At 43.8% G+C, this 19,141-nt stretch overlaps 1 protein-coding gene across 1 annotated transcript in view; it reads right to left on the minus strand.

Annotated features, from left to right (window-relative positions):
• The window catches only part of AFF3 (AF4/FMR2 family member 3), an 862,899-nt gene that overhangs the window by 146,775 nt on the left and 696,983 nt on the right, over positions 1-19,141 (minus strand). Inside the window, exons 17-18 of the mRNA XM_029603314.1 lie at positions 9,526-9,650; positions 503-680 (exon numbers count right to left, since the gene is read on the minus strand). Of these exons, the coding sequence (XP_029459174.1) occupies positions 503-680; positions 9,526-9,650 (303 nt within the window). The remainder of the gene's footprint in view (positions 1-502; positions 681-9,525; positions 9,651-19,141) is intronic.

Here is a 19,141-nt window from a genome sequence, read left to right on the forward strand (position 1 = left end):
GCTCGGCGCACGCAAGGTGCACAATTGTGCACCCCCTTTGCGCGCGCCGGGTAGCGGTGCACATGTACGCTCGCGCGCAACCTTTTAAAATCTACCCCTTTATTTCTATTGGTTTATTCCATTGTGCTGAAAGGTGGAGAGGGAGGGGGTTGGCAGGAGGAATGAAAATGGAAATGTCAATGTTAATGTAACATGCTGTTAAATTTGGAAGTTTTGTTTTTATTAATAGTGCATTAATATTGAGCAATACAAAGTTTAAACATAAGAGCATACATGCCACTTATGAATGTATATGCAATTTTTTGTGTGTGAAACTCCCAGGTAATTCTTTAAAAACGACCTCCTAAGTTTCATTCTAACCATGGGATCCCTGGCAGCTACCAATAACGTTTATTGGCTTAACAGAAAAATTAGCAAACATTTTATATATGAGCTTTTAAGACCATATAGATTTCTTCTTCAGAAATGAATACCAGGAACAATAGCATAAACTTACATTTACACTGTCAGACTGTGACCGGCACTCCGTCTTATGTTGTTTGATGCAGGAGGAAATGCTGCCGTTTGATCTGCTGGAAAAAGTTAACTCATCACTGCAGCATTTGTGTTTTAGTACATCAGGCAGCGGTGAGATGGGTGACAGAATTGTTTTCTCATTTTTAAGCACTGGTAATGCCAAACTGCAGATAAAATTTACAGAAAAGATATGTCACAATGACAAATTTAACAAAAGTAAACTTTTCACAGTTTCATTGTGTAGCCCCATCTTCAGAGATCGTCCAGAATGCAAGGGCACAAAGTGTTCCCTGGCCCACAACTCTCCCTTCCTCTCTCTTTCTCTCTCTCTCTCTCTCTTCCCAGGCCCCTGGGTGCCAGAGTTCTGTCTGGTGGGGAGGAGGATTCAACTTCTGGGTCCCAAAGTACAAGGGGTGGCACAGTTTCTCAGTCACCCTCTTTCCCTTTGCTAGGGATATGCATTCGTTTGAAATGAATAGATAAAACATAACATCTGTGTCATTTCATTCATGGTCTCCCAAAATGAATGGAGGGGTCCCATGAATGAAACAAACAATCTTCATCCCATTTGATTATATTTCCCATTCATTTCTATGGCCCACTGAAGTTTACAGCTGTGTACTGCTGAGAAAAAAACCAAACTGGAAACTATAGCAACCAGTTCTTGCCTGTGTGACCTCCTTGCCTTGTCAGAGTCTTGTCAGAGCTGAGGCTGGACAAGTTGGCAAGGAGACTAGCCAGAGGACAAATCATGGTGCAGCATCTTTTTAACTGGCCTACAGCTGCTATCTGGATCAAGTAACAATAATGTCTGAGCATGTCCAAGAAGATCTGTATATCCTCTATAACTCTTGGCAGATTAGGATGTGTTACTAGAAGCTCTCACAGACTTGTAAAAAAACTTACAAACTTTGGGATTTGTCACTGCTGCTTCTACTCTTTTCTATGATGCTGTGGTCTCACACACTCTCTGTGCCATAAAGAGAGGTAGTGCACTGCAGTTGATTTTGATTTTTCTTTTCACTGGGAGAAGGTCAGGGTAGGAGACAGTATGGAGATTGCAGTTGCAGCAGTGCTAGTGCTATTTTTTTTTTTGTTTTATCTGTCTGGACACCAGTGAGGTGAGCAATACACACTCAGAGACTGAAAAGAAGAGTCTTGCTAGACTGCCAGTCTTTTTTGTCTGTTAGTGTTTAACAGTTTTTTGCGTGCAGAGTCAGTCAGCACTAATGCACACATACATGGTATATGTGCCCTTGTGCGACATGTCTACCTGCCATGCCCCTTATATACAATTTTCGGGATCCTATTGCTATCACTCTGCCTACCTGTCATGTTCCAGATGTACCACCTTAGGGTCTTGCTGCTACCATTCTGCCTACCTACCATGCCATTATATACCAATTAGGGATTTTGCTGTCACATACGTACCTGCCATGCCCCTTATGTACTACCTTAGTAGATTTGCTGCCACATGCTTACCTGCCATGCCCCTTATATACCACCTAAGGGGTCTTGTTACTACTTTGCCTACTTGCCATGCTCCTTATACAGCACTGTATGGGTCTTGCTTCCCTATGTCTATCTGTTATACCCCTTATGTACCACCTTATGGGTCTTGCTGCTACATGCCATGCCCTGACACACCACTTTAGGGTCTTGCTGATACTGATCTGCTGACCTGCCATGTCCCAGATGTAGCACTTTAGGGTTATTCCTACCCTTTGCCTGGCTATCATGCCCTGATATAATACCTTAGGTATCATGCTGCTACTATGTCTACCTATAAAGCCCCTTATGCACTATCTTAGACATCTTGCTACTACTGCTGTGCCTAACTACCTACTTTGGGAGTCTTACTGTTAATATGCCTATCTGCCATGCCTATTATGTATCAATATGGAAGTTTTGGTGCTTCTGTATTGTTTGCTGTTTGGATCTCAGCCCAGTTCTCCCACTCTGTTTGTTTGTTGTTTGGTTACACTGGGATGTTTTGTCCCATGAAAATTTTTTTAAACAAAAAAATACAAGTTTCTCCTTACACCCTATCTTTTTTCTGATTCTCTACCTTACTGTTTTGTTGTACATCTCTAGGATTCCACCCTTCTTGGTTATACTGGGGTATATTGTCCCCAAAAACCCTCAATCAGAAGGAGGACATGCATGCACAAGAGAAAAGATGCAAATGAGAGACCTTTTACATGTTCTGAATGTGGTAAACATTTCAGTAAGAAGAGAGAACTAATGCAACACCAGAAACTCAACAAAGGGAAGAGACTGTGTTCAGCTACAGAATATGGAAAGACTTTTTTAATAAAGCAAACCTCACAATCTACCAAGAAAGCCACACTGATGAGAAACCATTGTTTTGGAGGTGAGGAGTAGTCTAATAGTTAGAGCAGTAGGCTGCAAGCCAGGGAAGTCAGGATTCAAATCTCACTGTCACTCATTGTGCTGTTGGGCAAGTCAATTTACCCTCCACTGCCTCAGGTACAAACTTAGAGCTGGATTTACTAAACCGCGATATTGTAAATTAAACAGCATGTAATGCACATTAAATGCTGTTTGTAGTGCGCTATAACACATAATTTCCTCCTCTTATGGAAATAAGCTCATTTGCATGCATAAAGATTTCCTAACGCATGCAAAGCAGCTTATGCATAGGCAATCCTATGTTAATAAAACAACATGGCTGACTTAGAAAGAAATCAGCCCTGTTATTTTTTTGTGCATTTGAGGTAGCTGTATTTCCCTGCGTGAACATTGAGTCACTAATGCAGATCCACAATAGTGCCATGGGAAAATTAAAGGGCCTGAGGCCCAAAAATACAAATGCCACAAATGACCTCGGGGGTCAATGTTGACCCCACCTGCCCCCCGCCACCTTCTAAGGTGGCACTGGCCCTCTAAAAATAAAGAAAAAAAATGAGGCCAACCACACAGTGATGACCCACACCTTTCCCACCCCCTCCTCTTAAATCACAAAAATGCCCCCTTAGCCATATGATCCCCTGACCCCACTATCCAAATAAAATTTAATCCCTAGGATCTAGTGGTTCCCCACTTCTCTAACCCCCCTCCCCCACACCTACAGCCCATAAAAAGAGCCTGTGGTCTGTGGGTGGCAGCTGGACCCCCACTCCTGAACTCCCCCATACTTCAAAAAGAAGTCATTGGGGTTCAGTGGGGTCCAAGAGCACCCCTTAGCTCTGGGATCATTGACACTGTTTTTCAAAATGGCATCAATCTGACCTTGCCCCTATCATATGCACTGCAACAACCATATCTGAACAGGGTATCACCAGCTCATAGTGGTGGTACAGGGAAAATATTTTACATTATGTTTCTGCCAAATAATATTTGAGAAATGAAACTAACAAAGTAGTTTGGTAGAGATGAAATCTTAGTGAAACCACTGAATGTAGTACAAACAGTAAGACCAGTGATAGTTACAAGAATGAAATTGCTTTAAAAATAAATGAGCCTCTTTCAGGATGAGTGACATTTAGGAATGCAATTTTTGGATAATTTAAGAGACAGGCTTTTGTGGCTGCTAGGATCCCTTCCTCATGCAATCACCAACTACTTTGCAAAGTAGACAACAGAGCTCTACTCTGTATACAGGAAACAAACTGTGTAACTTAAAAAACAAAGTATCTATAAAGCTACTTTCTATCACTTATGGCTTCACTCATAAGGCTTTTCTCCTATTCTGTGCCTTTGGGAAAAAGGCTTGGGGTGAATTTTCAAAGCATGAAGTGCATAAACATTAGAATGTACATGCATAATTAGCCTCTACTTCCATATTCCTTATTTTATAAAAGTTGAAAATACGTGCATATTTTAACTTTTGCATGCATAAAAAAAGGGTGGCCTAGGGGTATGGCCAACATTTACAGTGTAAGTTGCTATTTTAAAAACACTTATTCATGTAAATTAGTCAAATTACTCATGTAATTATCTGAGGTAAGTGATAAAAAGCATGTGTAGCCTCTGCCCTCATCAGCTCTCAGGCACAGGGGCACATAGAGAAGGCCATGGACCATGCAAGGCCCCATAACCTCCTGGGATTCCCACAGGGGGGTGGGGGTTTGACTATTTTCAAGGCCCTTAGAGATTTGTACTCACGGAGGCTATTCCTGCATACCAGTCGCGCACTCCTCAAAGACCACATGCACACCAGCTCTGTTGTTCAATATAAAAATATTTACTGACTCATGGCAGGGAAAAAACAAAGTTCAAAATAGATACACTTTTGAGTAGACTACCACACTGTAACTTAAATCAGAAAAAATTCACAAAAAATAAACACAGTTTCATTCATCATTCCACAATTCTTAACCAAAACAAGTTAGCTGTTTGGGACATGTATCCCTTCCACCCTAGGCCCTGTTTGGCAACTTTAAACTTTTCCTGCAAGGTGCTTTTCTCTTTCTCTCTCTCTTTCTCTTTGTTCTGGAGTCTTGGGTTGACTGTAGCTGACTCAGCCTTTGACTCTAGTGAACCTTTTCCATGTAGACTGCTCCTCCACTGGTACCTCCCAATACATTGGTCCACCAACTCTCCAAGGAAATCTTCTTCTTAGGACTTCCATCTTCACTCTGGAAGACTTTCCTAGGCAGGCTGTCCTTTCTCTGACATCACCTAGTCCCATTTGTCCCAGTTTCCAGAACCCACTTCATCAACTTCAGGACTTGCAGGAACTCTTCACCTCATTCCCTCCTCTTGCATCCCCTATAGGACTTCAATGCTTAGAATCCTCTAACTGCCTCCAGCCTTTCCCTGTGGAGGGCTCAGGCCCCTTCAATGCCCTCCATGAGTAGAGAGACCTACTCCTTCAGCTAAGGCTGATTCTCATTTTTTAAGTTTTCATAAGCACTATTTGAATATTTTTTCATGTCTATTGAGGGCAACTTGGCACATATAAATATAAACATTTGAGGTTTTGACTAATGATTTGGACTTTTTAACCATTAGCTGTTGTGCCGTCGGTCTCAGACGGCTTCGACCTCTGTGCCTCATCTTTCTTCCTTCTCTCTCCATAAGCCTTGGGAAGATGGCTGCTGCTGCTGCTGCGTCATCATACCACTCTCTCCGGCGTCCCTGGAACGGCTATAGCGACGGTGTTCGCCATGTTTCTCCTGAGGGCCTCCTAGGGTGCGTGTGCGCATGCCACCCACGTCTTTATCCACGTCATGGCGGGAACCTTGGGGGCGGCCCCTCCGAGTGAATTCACGCCATCCGGGTATTTAGCCTGCCCTTCGTTTGCTAACAAACTGAGTTAGCAAGGATTGGATTGCCTCCGGTCTAAGCTGCTCTGCTGCTTCCTTGCTGCCACTGGAAGTTCTCTCTGCCCTCCGGGGCCATTTACCTCTAACCTGGGTACCCGCTATTCGGGGACCCTATGCTTTCTTTCAGGTGCCTATCTGGGATACTGGGTACTCGCTCCTCGAAGGCCTGCTCTCCCTGCCTTGGTGCCTGCAAACCAACTACTTCTGCCTGCCAGGATCTTCATCAAATACAGCTATCTATTCAGTGAGTAAACTAACCTTGTCAGCTTGTCTCACCTTCAGCTTCAGCGCTGCGAGTCTACATCCGGGACTCTCTCCTCTACCCAGCGCAGCCCACCATCATTGGAGTGTGGGACGGGTCTCCTCTGCCGAGGACCCCTGGACTACTCTACTGGGTTACCTCACTGCTGTCACCCCCTGGGCAGTACCACCAAGCTGTATAATAAACACGAATTCTCTGTGTCTGCGTGTATAGAGTCTAGCCTAGTACTGCGGTTCCTCACTGGGCTCCTCCCCGTGAGAGTGGCCATCTCCGCAGTACCCAAGAGTCCACTTAAACACCTCGAAACCACAACATGAGCTTATTTGCCCAGCTTGGTTTTCAAAGTCTTCTCCATAAATAAAAAAATTCTGTCTCATGATAATTAAAACTATTCATGGTATCTGAAATCAGTGTTTCATGTGTCATAAAAACTTCTGGTGGGTACCTTTTTGTGGAAATTAGATTTGTGTCCTTACTCTTTCAGTAAAAGTCTTATTTGATCAAGTCATTTCCATAAATACTTAGGCCAGATTCATGAAAGCTTTTCAGCCATTCTATGTCTATGGGAAAAACCGTAGTGAATTAGGTACTTAGATTGAAGAAAGAGTGTTCCTTCCTCCAACTCCCAAATTTAACTTAAGCCTATTCCCACTGTGTAATGGGCAAAAGGTTTGTCCAGTTATCATACCTCTCCTATAATCTTCATAGATTTCCTTCTGGAAGCACCACGTAGGCACTCTTCTTCCAAGTATAGGACATAAGTTCCAGTAGAAAAAAGAACTCTTGAATAATACCTTTGACTTCTTCACTCTAGATATGGATGGGTATCCATTTCTCCTCAATAAAATGATGATACAACTACTCCTTATATTCTTTCTAGATGAAAGACTCCTCTTCTGTTCATAAGAACATAAGAAATTGCCATGCTGGGTCAGACCAAGGGTTCATCAAGCCCAGCATCCTGTTTCCAACAGAGGCCAAACTAGGCCACAAGAACCTGGCAATTACCCAAACACTAAGAAGATCCCATGCTACTGATGCAATTAATAGCAGTGGCTATTCCCTAAGTAAACTTGATTAATAGTCGTTAATGGACATCTCCTCCAAGAACTTATCCAAACCTTTTTTTAACCCAGCTACACTAACTGCACTAACCACATACTCTGGCAACAAATTCCAGAGCTTTATTGTGTGTTGAGTGAAAAAGAATTTTCTTTGATTAGTCTTAAATTGCTACTTGCTAACTTCATGGAATGCCCCCTAATCCTATTATCCGAAAGTGTAAAGTGTAAATAGCGTTAATAGCCACCTCTTACAATGTTATTTATACAATGTTATTTATACATATATATAATTATCTGATCTCCATTTTCCTTCTCACTCCAAGTTATTGATTTCCTTGTTATATGTAACTGCTTTTCTGCACTATTGTTCAAATTGTAAAGTTTTATTATAACTGCACCCCTGTTTCTTGTGAACCAGCATGATGGGACTACTGTCTTGAATGTTGGTATATAAAAAAAACTTAAATAAAAAAAAAAAAACCCAATTCACATCTACCCGTTCTAGACCTCTCATGATTTTAAACACCTCTATCATATCCCACCTCAGCCGTCTCTTCTCCAAGCTGAACAGCTCTAATCTCTTCAGCCTTTCCTCATAGGGGAACTGTTCCATCCTCTTTCATTTGTTCTCTCCATGTCTTGCCTCCCCTAAGAATGCATAGGATATTTCTCTTTTTCCTTTAGTATCTTTCATTCTCTCTCTTCCCTCTCAACCTTTCTCATAAATTATACTCTCTTGCTGTTGCCTCCTGAAACACTCACTCAACCCTAATGGTCAAGGATCACATTTCCTCTACAAATAAGAGAGCATTCTTTTGGCAGCTTCAGGTCACTCTCTCCTCTCTTTTGGCAGCCCTAGGCCATTCCCTTGCCTTTCTCTCATTTCCTAGTAGCAGTAAGATTTTCCCCTTCTCCTGTCCCAGCCACCCAGGTTGTATCCCCTCTCAGAAGCTCCAGGTCATTTCCACTTTCTTCAGCTGGAAGCGAGGGGTCATTTTCCTCTCCGTTAATAATCACAGATCAAAATGACTGATTTCTCATGTATTCTCTCCCTGCAGGACAATTCTCATTTCCTGGGAACTGATGCACTACAGTGAGTCCACTTTGCACATAAAAACAGCAACTTGTGAGTGTATGAATTGGTTTTAGGCACACAATTTTCCCTTTTTATGTATGAAGTGAACTTTGTGAAAAGTTTTGGCTTCACATGTTGTAAATTTACATGCCTACGTTTACTCACGAAATTTTATACAACATCAAAGTTAAATGAGCTGCTGTGATACAAGTTCATGTAAAGTAACTAACAATGTTTGCAGTGCTAAATACTGTGAAAAGGCCTTTACAGGCCAGTTTTCACCAAAAAGACAATTACCCCTCAAAGTTGCCCGTAGGAAATTTCTGTACATAACATTTTCTCTGGGCTTATTTGCAAACAAGTCCCAATAGAAAACTTATGTGCAAAAAATTGTAACTTCTGCATCGTTTGGTTACCTAGTGCTGAGACAGTTCTATTACCAGGGAGGCTGAAAAAGAGGAAGCAAAAATACTCTGAACTTTATGGGTTTTAAATAGACTGAAGGAAAGTCTCTGGCTCTGTGAAGAAACTGAACCACATAGAGCCGGAGCAAGAGCAGAGCTTTGCTTTGAGCTGGGTTCAAGCTTGCTTTGACTCAGCCAGTTCCAGCTCTACCTCAGAAGAAATAATTCTTCAATCTAAAAGTAATGAAGTTATGAAACATTTTGCTAAAACCTCCACCAATCAAGGGTATAACATATTCAGAGTAAAACTAGACATATTCTTAGAATGAAACAAGATCTATTGCCAATTAAACTCTAGGGAACTGCTGATGCAAAGACACATTAGGTTACATTAGGAGTCAGGAAGGAAATGTTTTTCATTGCTGCAGTATTGATTACATGGGCAGAATTAGCTACATTTTTTTTCTTCCTCTAGATTGTCACAAAAAGATGGCTGTAACAATCAGGAGAAGGCTGAATTTGATGGAAGTCTAGTCTAGAGTTGACAATTGGTTCCAGATATTTTTTTAGGACAGGCTGATCCAGTCCTGGTTTTACTCTACTGCCTGCATGGACCTGTACTCTTGATTTTCTTAAGGAAAACAATGGGAACACCAGAACTACACAATCATGCAGGCCAAGGGATAAAACCAGGACTGGATCAACCTGTCCTGAAAATCTAGAGCCAGTTGGCAACCCTACTCTATTCTTGCAAAATAACTGAACATAACTATGGAATATGGTACATATTAAGACATAAGAATGGATCAAATGGAGAACTGGGATAATAATCTACTTTTCCACAAATTGAATAAAACTAAAAAAATATTATGTTTGTACAACTTCTTTTAAACAAGTAGAAGGAAATGCATACTTATTGCTGTTCGTGCTGCAAGGACTTGTTGATGAAATGCAGTCGGTACAGGCAGTGTGTCGTACAGAATTTTCTCTTCTCACAAGGTTCTTCTTATTATTTCTGCATGCCTCCTCTTTTTCATACTGCATGAAAAGAAAAATGATTCTACTACACAGTTAACACAAGCTTCAGAACTGTAGCACCATACCTCTGTTCTCGCTTTTCTTGCATTTTTTATCAAGATTCTTTAGAAGACTTTCTAACCTGCTGACTCAATGAGGATGTGCTTTTTTCTGGTAAAAGTTGGAATTCTTTAGTGTAACTAATTTTGATATTAATTAATATCTTATCTGCTGAGGCGGGACAGATGTGTGGATGAGTATGACAGTCTTAAAATGATTGCCTTATTGTTGCACATACAGAATATATTTGTTGCATGCTGATGGCATGAATGCCAAATATAATATCCCTTCCACCTGAAGTATTTGCATCTTCTCAGCTAGTTAGCCCAGGAGCAGGGGGAGATGGCAGAAGAGATTTTGGCCCTGATTGGGGCTTGGGTGCAGGAGTCTGAAGCAGGGGAAGGTGATGGAATCTCTGATTTGGACCCTGTGCGGAGGCATCTTCAGTCTTAATCAGAAGAAAGTACATGGGGATGGGGTGGGGTGAGGACCAGAACACATGGGATTGAGAGGAGAGTGAGAGGGCTAAGAGGGAGGGGGGAGGAGAAGAGAGAAAGAGAAGAGAGCGAGAGGCTTATGGAGGGGGAAAAAGAAGAAATTAGTGAAGAAGTAAAAAGGAGAAGAGTGTGAGGGCTGCAGGGGGTAGAGAGAGAGCGGAGAGCAGTGTTGGGGTGGGAGGACAGCAAGGGGAGATAGGAGACAGCGCTGCATGGGGGGACTGCAGGAGAATAGAGAAGACTGCTCCAAAGTGACGTGTGAAGAGGGTGGAAAGGAGAGTGAGAAGGCTAAATTGGGGTGGGTTGAGAAGGTATGCACTCACCAGGGGAGAAATGCACTCATCTTGGTGCCACCTCCCCCAAAACAAATTATTGGGGGGTGTCACATTGCAGACTTATCCCTCCACTGCGACCACCACCCTACAATGTGGTGGGGTCAGGATGAGGGAAGATGGAAGGAAGATGGCGGTGTAACATTTTGTCCATCTGCGAGATGTCCCACCACTGGCTGCACTTACCCCCGAATGCCACTGATGAGACTGAGATGCCACCATGCCACCATTTCCCCAGGCAATGCTAGACATGTCCAAATAGGAGGGGCTTCTGTGTAATTATCTCAAATCTGAACAATGATTTTTGAAATTCAAAAATCTAAACTGCAAAAAAACCCCAAAACCCCTGAAAAGTCTGCAAAACTATTAGGAGGGCGATTTTCATTTACCCCAAGTAAATACTGATTTAGCTGGATAAATTGTCTGAAAACTACTCACCTTTTACCCAGCTCAAAGTATGCACGGGGTCAACAATGTGCATACTTTTAGCTCAGTAGGGTGGGCATTCCCATGGGCATGGGAATGCCCACCCTACTAGATGGACTCTCTACCTGGGTAACATCAAGCTAGGTTGACAGAACACTGCGCAAATCTAAGAACATAAGAACATATGAAGATGCCATACTGGGTCAGACTAAGGGTCCATCAAGCCCAGCATCCTGTTTCCAAAGGTGGCCAATCCAGGCCATAAGAACCTGGCAAGTACCCAAAAACTAAGTCTATTCCATGTAACCATTGCTAATGGCAGTGGCTATTTCTCTAAGTGAACTTAATAGCAGGTAATGGACTTCTCCTCCAAGAACTTATCCAATCCTTTTTTAAACACCGCTATACTAACTGCACTAACCACATCCTCTGGCAACAAATTCCAGAGTTTAATTGTGCATTGAGTAAACAAGAACTTTCTCTGATTAGTTTTAAATGTGCCCTAGGCTAACTTCATGGAGTGCCCCCTAGCCTTTCTACTATCCGAAAGAGTAAATAACCGATTCACATCTACCCGTTCTAGATCTCTCATAATTTTAAACACCTCTATCATATCCCCCCTCAGCCGTCTCTTCTCCAAGCTGAAACGTCCTAACCTCTTTAGTCTTTCCTCATAGGGGAGCTGTTCCATTCCCCTTATCATTTTGGTAGCCCTTCTCTGTAGCTTCTCCATCGCAATTATATCTTTTTTGAGATGCGGCGACCAGAATTGTACACAGTATTCAAGGTGCGGTCTCACCATGGAGCGATACAGAGGCATTATGACATTTTCCGTTTTATTCACCATTCCCTTTCTAATAATTCCCAACATTCTGTTTGCTTTTTTGACTGCCGCAGCACACTGAACCGACGATTTCAATATGTTATCCACTATGACGCCTAGATCTCTTTCTTGGGTTGTAGCACCTAATATGAAACCCAACATTGTGTAATTATAGCATGGGTTATTTTTCCCTATATGCATCACCTTGCACTTATCCACATTAAATTTCATCTGCCATTTGGATGCCCAATTTTCTAGTCTCACAAGGTCTTCCTGCAAATTATCACAATCTGCTTGTGATTTAACTACTCTGAACAATTTTGTGTCATCTGCAAATTTGATTATCTCACTCGTCGTATTTCTTTCCAGATCATTTATAAATATATCTCATCTTTGTGTGAGTTTCCTGACTCCGAAGGTCATCAAATCTTCACAAGAGAGCCCTGTTCTGTTCATACATCTCACTTTGAATGTCAAAGTGGCCCCTAATCCCTACACTAATACCTAAACTCACCTCGACTGATTAGGTAGGCCTCCTATAGAGATATAAATACCTACCTAGTATGAGGGTATTACGGCTAGTTTCTCTCTCTCTCTCCCCCCCCCCCCCCCAGTGGTTGTAGAAGGGCCCTGATAGCTTCTCCAGGAACTAAAAAACACCATATAGCATTTTGATAAATGACCCCCTTAGATTGCATCTTCAAATTTATATACATTATTTTGAAGGGAAAAAGTATCTACAGAAAAAGAATGTGCAACTTTTCCCAAGGCAATTTTCAAAGATAAAGTATGCTAGTACTTTGAGAACTAGCTCAAAGGCTACGGGCAAAAGTATCCATGGACTTTGCATCTATGCAGGATCTTTTGAAAATTGACCTAGAGAGATAATTTTCAAAGACTTTCGTGGGGTTTGTGCACATTAAATAGCTTTATATGTATATAAACCCATACCCAGGTGCAGACTGCACTTCGATGGGGCCATGAAAGATTTTATAGTCTCTTCAGAGTTGAAACCACTTCTGGCTAGCTTTAACAAGTTTCTTTTTTCCCCAGGGTCTGTATCCCTTGTTGGTGGGCCCAGAGTGCTAGGGGTGACCCTTTGTACCTTCTTCCTCATCACTGGGAGAAGGAGCACTTTTCATCTCTGTGGAGGTGCTGTGTGTGCCCAAATACACTGGAGCCACTGGGTTAGTGTTAAAAATTAAGTCTTACTGTTGAAAACTGTGATGAAGTCTGGCACAATAAACTTAATCCTCAGCACCACATATTTCTCTTTGTTCACAGTCTCTTTCCCTCTTTCTGTGCAAGTGTTTCCTTTACCAGAGCCATGGAAGCATCCACCCTCCAGGGCTTGGATGAGTAAAGTTCCCAGATGGGCAGGAAAAACTCCTTCCTGAAAGTGGTAAAAAGATAAGATTACTGTCTCTGCACAGAGAGTCCACCCCAGGGTGAAGACTCCTAATGGGGGTCCTCAGTGATCTCAGATAGTTCCTTACTAATAGTTAGATGATCTTCAATACTCTCTTTTTTTCTTAGATGAATCCCTGATGGGAGGGATCCACTTTGGAACAAGCAGCTCTAGCTGTTTCATTCTGCTGGGCAGGAAGAAGGGCAGCCAATACTTCCTCTCAAAACAGTTTCTTTTTCCCAAAAGCTGAGGTAAAGCACCAGAAGGTCCTGGCATCGGGTCACTACTTTCCTCTGTCCTTCAGGGTGTAGGGGGGCAGGTCTTACCTAACCTGAGCAACCCCAGATGCAAGGTTCCCCGTGCCCAGAATCTAGGAGGTCCACAGGGTTTCACCAGGTTTCCTACAAATTAAAGTCTTCTCAAAGCCCAGGCGCAGTGCCCAGAGAAGCTGGGAAACTCCCGAGCCTAGGTGTCAGTGGGGAGTTGACCCTGGGCTGTGCCAATCCTACTCCTCAATACATTTTACCCGTAATCTTCATCCTGTCCCATGGAACCTTCACCACCCTGGCACTGATTGACTCTGGGACCGGAGGGAACTTTATCCTGACAGACCTGGTTATGCACCTGGCCTTGCTATGCCACACAGAGATCCACCTCTTATGATCTCCTCTATCCATGGGGACCCATTGCCTGGCCGGATCACACTGATCACATTCCCGATGCACCTGCGTACCAGAATTCTCCATGAAGAGGATCTCTCCTTTCTCATCCTCGAGAAGGCAATCTATCCGGTGGTTCTGGGCCTACCGTGGCTACAAACGCACTCCCCCTCCATTGATTGGGAGACCTTGCAGTTGGCCTCCTGGGGACCATGCTGCCATGCCACTTGCTTTCGAAAGATACAACATCCCGAAATGCAGCTAACTACGACCCCCTTGGCCTTGCCCCTTCAGTATGCCGAATTCGCAGACATATTTTCAATTGCATCATAGACCTGCTCCCGGGTACTATGCCCCCCTGAGGATGGGTGTACCCCTTGTCACTCCCTGAAACCAAGGCCATGACACAGTATGTTCAAGAGAACTTAGAACGAGGCTTTATTCAGCCCTCTACCTCTCTAGCTAGGGCTGGCTTTTTCTTTGTGGCAAAGAAGGATGTATCACCCTGTCCCTGCATTGACAACCGGGGCTTGAATTCCATCACCAAGAGGGACTGGTATCCCTTACCACTCATTCTAGAACTGCTGGATTGGTTACAAGGGGTCAAGGTATTCATGAAGCTTGACTTCTGGGGGGCCATATAACCTGGTCCGCATTAGGCTGAGAGACAAATGGAAGACCACGTTCAATACCAGAGATGACCACTATGAGTACTTGGTGATGCCCTTTAGTCTCTGCAATGCTCCGGCAGTCTTCCAGCACTAAATGAACGAGTCTTCCGTGACCTCATACACATCAGCATCATAGTATATCTTGATGATGTCCTCGTCTATTCCCGAGACCTCCATTCCCACCAGCAAGAGGTTAAGCATGTCCTCCAGCATCTCCGAACTCACAAGCTATACTCCAAACTTGCCTTTTTGAGCAGGATTCTCTCCCCTTCTTGGGCTATATCATCTTCAGCACCGGGTTCCTGCATTCAAAAATGGCCACAACCTTCTGGGCTCTGAGCCTTGCAATGTTTCTTAGGGTTTGCCAACTTTTACAGGCACTTCTTTCCATGGTATTCACACATCGTGGCGCCTCTTATCGCCCTCACCAAGAGAGGTGCCAATTCCAAACAGTGGGCACCTGAGGCGCTAGCAGCATTCAATGAACTGAAGCAAGCCTTTCTAAGAGACACATGCCTGAGACACCCGGATCCCTCTCGCCCATTTGTTGTGGAGGTGGATGCTCTTTCTTCTCATGCAAGTTCTCCCTGGCCGAGAAGAATTATGGCATAGGAGACAAGGAACTGCTTGCCATTAAGATGGCATTCGAAGAGTGGTGGCAATGGTTAGAGGGTGCTCAACATACTATCACCGTATACATGGATCACAAGAACATGGAGTACCTCCGCGATGCCCAGCGCTTAAATCCTTGCCAGACCTGCTGGTTGCTGTTTTTTAGCCACTTTAATTTCACTCTCCGGTATAAACCAGTATCCAAGAACATCTGGGCTGATGCACTCTCAAGAGTGTTTGAGACCAAGGATGAGCCCGAAGCCCCAAATTACATCATCGACCCAGCATTCGGTATGCATGTTAGTTTCTTTTTTTGTTTGAACTGAAATGTGAATTTTTTGTTTTTAGACAGTTGGAATTATGATATAAGTGGATATGAGATGAAGAGAATCAGATTTCGAAGAATTTTGTACATGGAATTATTAGAGCTGATATATTAATACATGAAAATATGAATGGTGACGGTGAGTCATTATGTAGATAGGGTGTAATTTGTTTGGGGAAATATTTTAGATAGGGATGTATTTGAAATAGGTGGTGATTAGATATGAGTTTGTTCTTTGATAATTGTAGGAGTATCCCTGAAAATAGATAATTGTAGGATTATCCCTGAAAATAGACGAACTAGTGAAGGAGTATCAGAATAATACTGGTTATAGTTCCTTGGATGAGAGGGTGAAACAGAGATTTCTTTGTCAGACAATGGATGTATAAATGAAGGGAGGACTATGCGGATATTTGGTATATAATTGAAGGGAATGATATTAAGCGGATTTTACAAGAGTTGATGTGGATATATAATATAGGTTAAGTTACATGTATATTTATGATGTTTAATGAACCATTGAGTATACATAGGAAAAAAGCATCATGTGATAATAGGGACATTTGTATTTGACCTAATATATTTTTAATGTGTGTGAATGTATGATATGGTATGTGTGATAGATAGTTTTTATCTGTATAGATAGGAATTTTGCATTTCATAAATAAATAACAATCAACTATATTTAAGATTGTATTTTCTCTGTGGGTTGGTATGTAGTAGTAATATAAGGGAAAATAAAATTGCCTTCAGTGTTTTTAAACTATTTACCCAGTATATCTTTCGTCTTCATGGGCTTCCGCAGCATATCTAAAATATTTCCCCAAACAAATTACACCCTATCTACATAATGACTCACCGTCTATGTATACCATCCATTCATATTTTCATGTATTAATATATCAGCAAGCCTTCCCAGATCCCAACTGAATGACAGCAATATCTTATAAGAGTCTTCACAATATAATGTAAATAGTTAATCCTAACTGCTCGGTTATCTTGCTCTAATTCTCTCCCCAGTTATATAAACCTTGTTGTAATGTAACTTTATGACCTCTTTGCACTTGTTAATGTTTCGTTTCTGCGTTCACACCCCCTTGTTATATGTAAACCAGCATGATGTGATTTTTAATCACAAATGCCGGTATAGAAAAACTCTAAATAAATAAATAAATAAATATCGCTTCCGATCGTGGAGTTCAGTTACTGCCAATTTCTGGCGTTCCCTGTGCAGGAAGTTCGGCATTCAACTAGACTTCATCACGGCCTCTCAACCCCAGGGCAACGGCCAGGCCAAACGCACGAACTGAACCCTAAAGAGCTTTATCCGCTCCTTTGTGAATGACTGGCAAGACGATTGGGCCATGCTTCTTCCCTGGGCCGAGTTTTCTCACAATTCTCATACCAACTCTGCTACTGGTTTCTTTCCATTCCTTATTGTATATGGGAGACACTCGATATCACCACTTTCCACACCGCTCTCGGTACCCTCTCTGGCTGCCAAACTCACTGCCCAGTAACTTCAGGGACTATGGCACCATACTCAAAAAAGTCTCCGGCAGGCAGCAGAAAAAGCTAAAAAGGCAGCTGACAAACATCGACAAGCAGCACCCCTCTTTCGCCCTGGCGATAGAATGTGGCTAAGCACTCACCACATCCGCCTTAGGGTACCTTCATTGAGGTTAGCTTCCCGGTACATCAGCCCTTTATCTGCGAACGTATAGGACCAGTTTCCTATCGACTATGATTGCCCTCGTCCCTGAAGATTCACAATTTCTTTCATCTGTCCCTCCTTCACCCATGATCCAGACCTGGCCAAATCGGAGGCTCCCTGAACCCCAGGATCTCTCGTCGGAGGTGGACCAGACCTATCAAATGAAAGAAGTATTACATGTAAAGTGCTGTCACAAGAGATGGGAGAACCTAATCTCCTGGGAGGGCTTTGGCCCCGATGAGAACACCTGGGAGCCCGCCTCTAACATTTTGGATAAATCCCTACTCCAGCACTTCCACTGCACCCATCCTAAGAAACTGGGACCTTCTGGGACGGGGCATAGAGGAGGGGGGTACTGTAGGGCATCCCAGCTGCGGACCTGCGCGCCCAGTTCCCCTCACCTTGGGGGCCAGAAGGCCCACTCCTGCTCTGTTCACAGCAGCCTCCATCCCCGATGCTGACCACGGCGGGCGCAGCCTGCTTCTGCCTTCCCCATGTCTCCCGATGCCACTACCGCTGTCCAACGTCCTCCCAGGTGCACACATGTGGCATTTCCTCCCATTTAAAAGGCCAGCGGCAGGGAAGTCCCCAGAGTGATGATGTCAGGCAAGGCAGGAATAAATACCCTGCCTTGCCATCTCTCCCTCGCCTCAGCAACAGGTCCCACTCCATCGTGAGTGCTAGTTGCTATGTTCTTGCTCCGATCCGTTCCAGTTCCTTGCCTTGTGTTCCTGTTCCAGCTCCTTTCTGCACATTGGTTCTGCCCCTGCTTCCTTTCCAGCTCCTTGTTCCCTTGGCTTGCTCTCCCGGTTCCTGACTCGGCTTGTCCCTGGATTTCGCTTTGTCTGCTGCCTGTCCTGACCTCCTGCTGCCTACCGCCTCTCCATCTTGCCACCTGCTCTGACTCCTGGCCTGTCCTTGGATTCTCCTGTCTGCTGCTGGCCCCGATCACTAGTACGTCTGACCGCTGCTGTCTTCTGCCTTCATTGAATTGTCTTCACCCGGAGACCCACTCCTAAGTCCTGCTGGCCCCAGCACTCAAAGGCTCAACCTGCGGGGAATGTATAGGTGAAGGTCCAGTTGGGACTCTGCCTCGCCTGCATCTGCCTCCCGATGACGAGGGCCTATAGGGGCTCCCCCTATAGGCGGTGCCAACTTCGTCTTGGCTCAGGGGACCATGCTCCCGTAACACAGGTAGTGAAAGAGAAAGTAAGAGAAGTGAGAGTTTGAACTTCTCCCTCCCTCCCTCCCTCCTCTTCTCTCCCCTCCCATTCCCATCACAATCTCACTCCTCAGCTCCCCTCCCATTCCTTCTCACTGAGAAGGGAGGAAAGGAAAGGAGAGCTGAGCTGGGTAAGTGGAAGGGTAGGGGTGTGAGTGAACCTGAGAGAGATGGAAGTGCTAGGGAAGGGAAGAAGGGTAAGTGAATGGAAAGGAAGGGAGATGAGAGACAGGGGAGGGAAAGAAAAAGAAGGAAAGAGGAGTGAAAGAAAAAAGGGCTGAGAGGGAGGTAAGAGAGGAGGAGTGAGAGAAAAGAAAGGGGGTGATAGGAGAGGGAATGAGAGAAGGGAAGGGGAAGGGAGAAAAGGAGAGGGAAGAGAGGAGTAGTGAGTGAAGGGGTGAAAGGGGAGAGAAAGGAATGGGAGTGCGTGAGAGTGGAGGGAATACAAGGGAAATGGGGTGGGTGAGGGAGAGGGAAAGGGAAAGGGAAGGAGCATGAACAGCATTAGCCCATGCCCTGAGAGGAAAGAGGAGTAGTCCATTGGCTGTGAGGGCTGAAGGTGGAGTCTGCTGAAGCTTGTGCATTCCAGAGGAGAAGAAGTGTATCTGTGTATGTGTCAGAGACAGTGTGAGTGTGTATGTGTGAAAGAACGAACATATGTGTGTTAGTGTGTGTATCTGAGAGAAAGAGAGCAAATTTGTGTGTCCTCCGTCCTCCCCTCATTACTCCACAAGAATCTTAGGGTGACTGGAAATCATAAGTT

Source organism: Rhinatrema bivittatum, chromosome 5 (assembly GCF_901001135.1).
Source record: "Rhinatrema bivittatum chromosome 5, aRhiBiv1.1, whole genome shotgun sequence".
Taxonomy (NCBI): Eukaryota; Metazoa; Chordata; class Amphibia; order Gymnophiona; family Rhinatrematidae; genus Rhinatrema; species Rhinatrema bivittatum.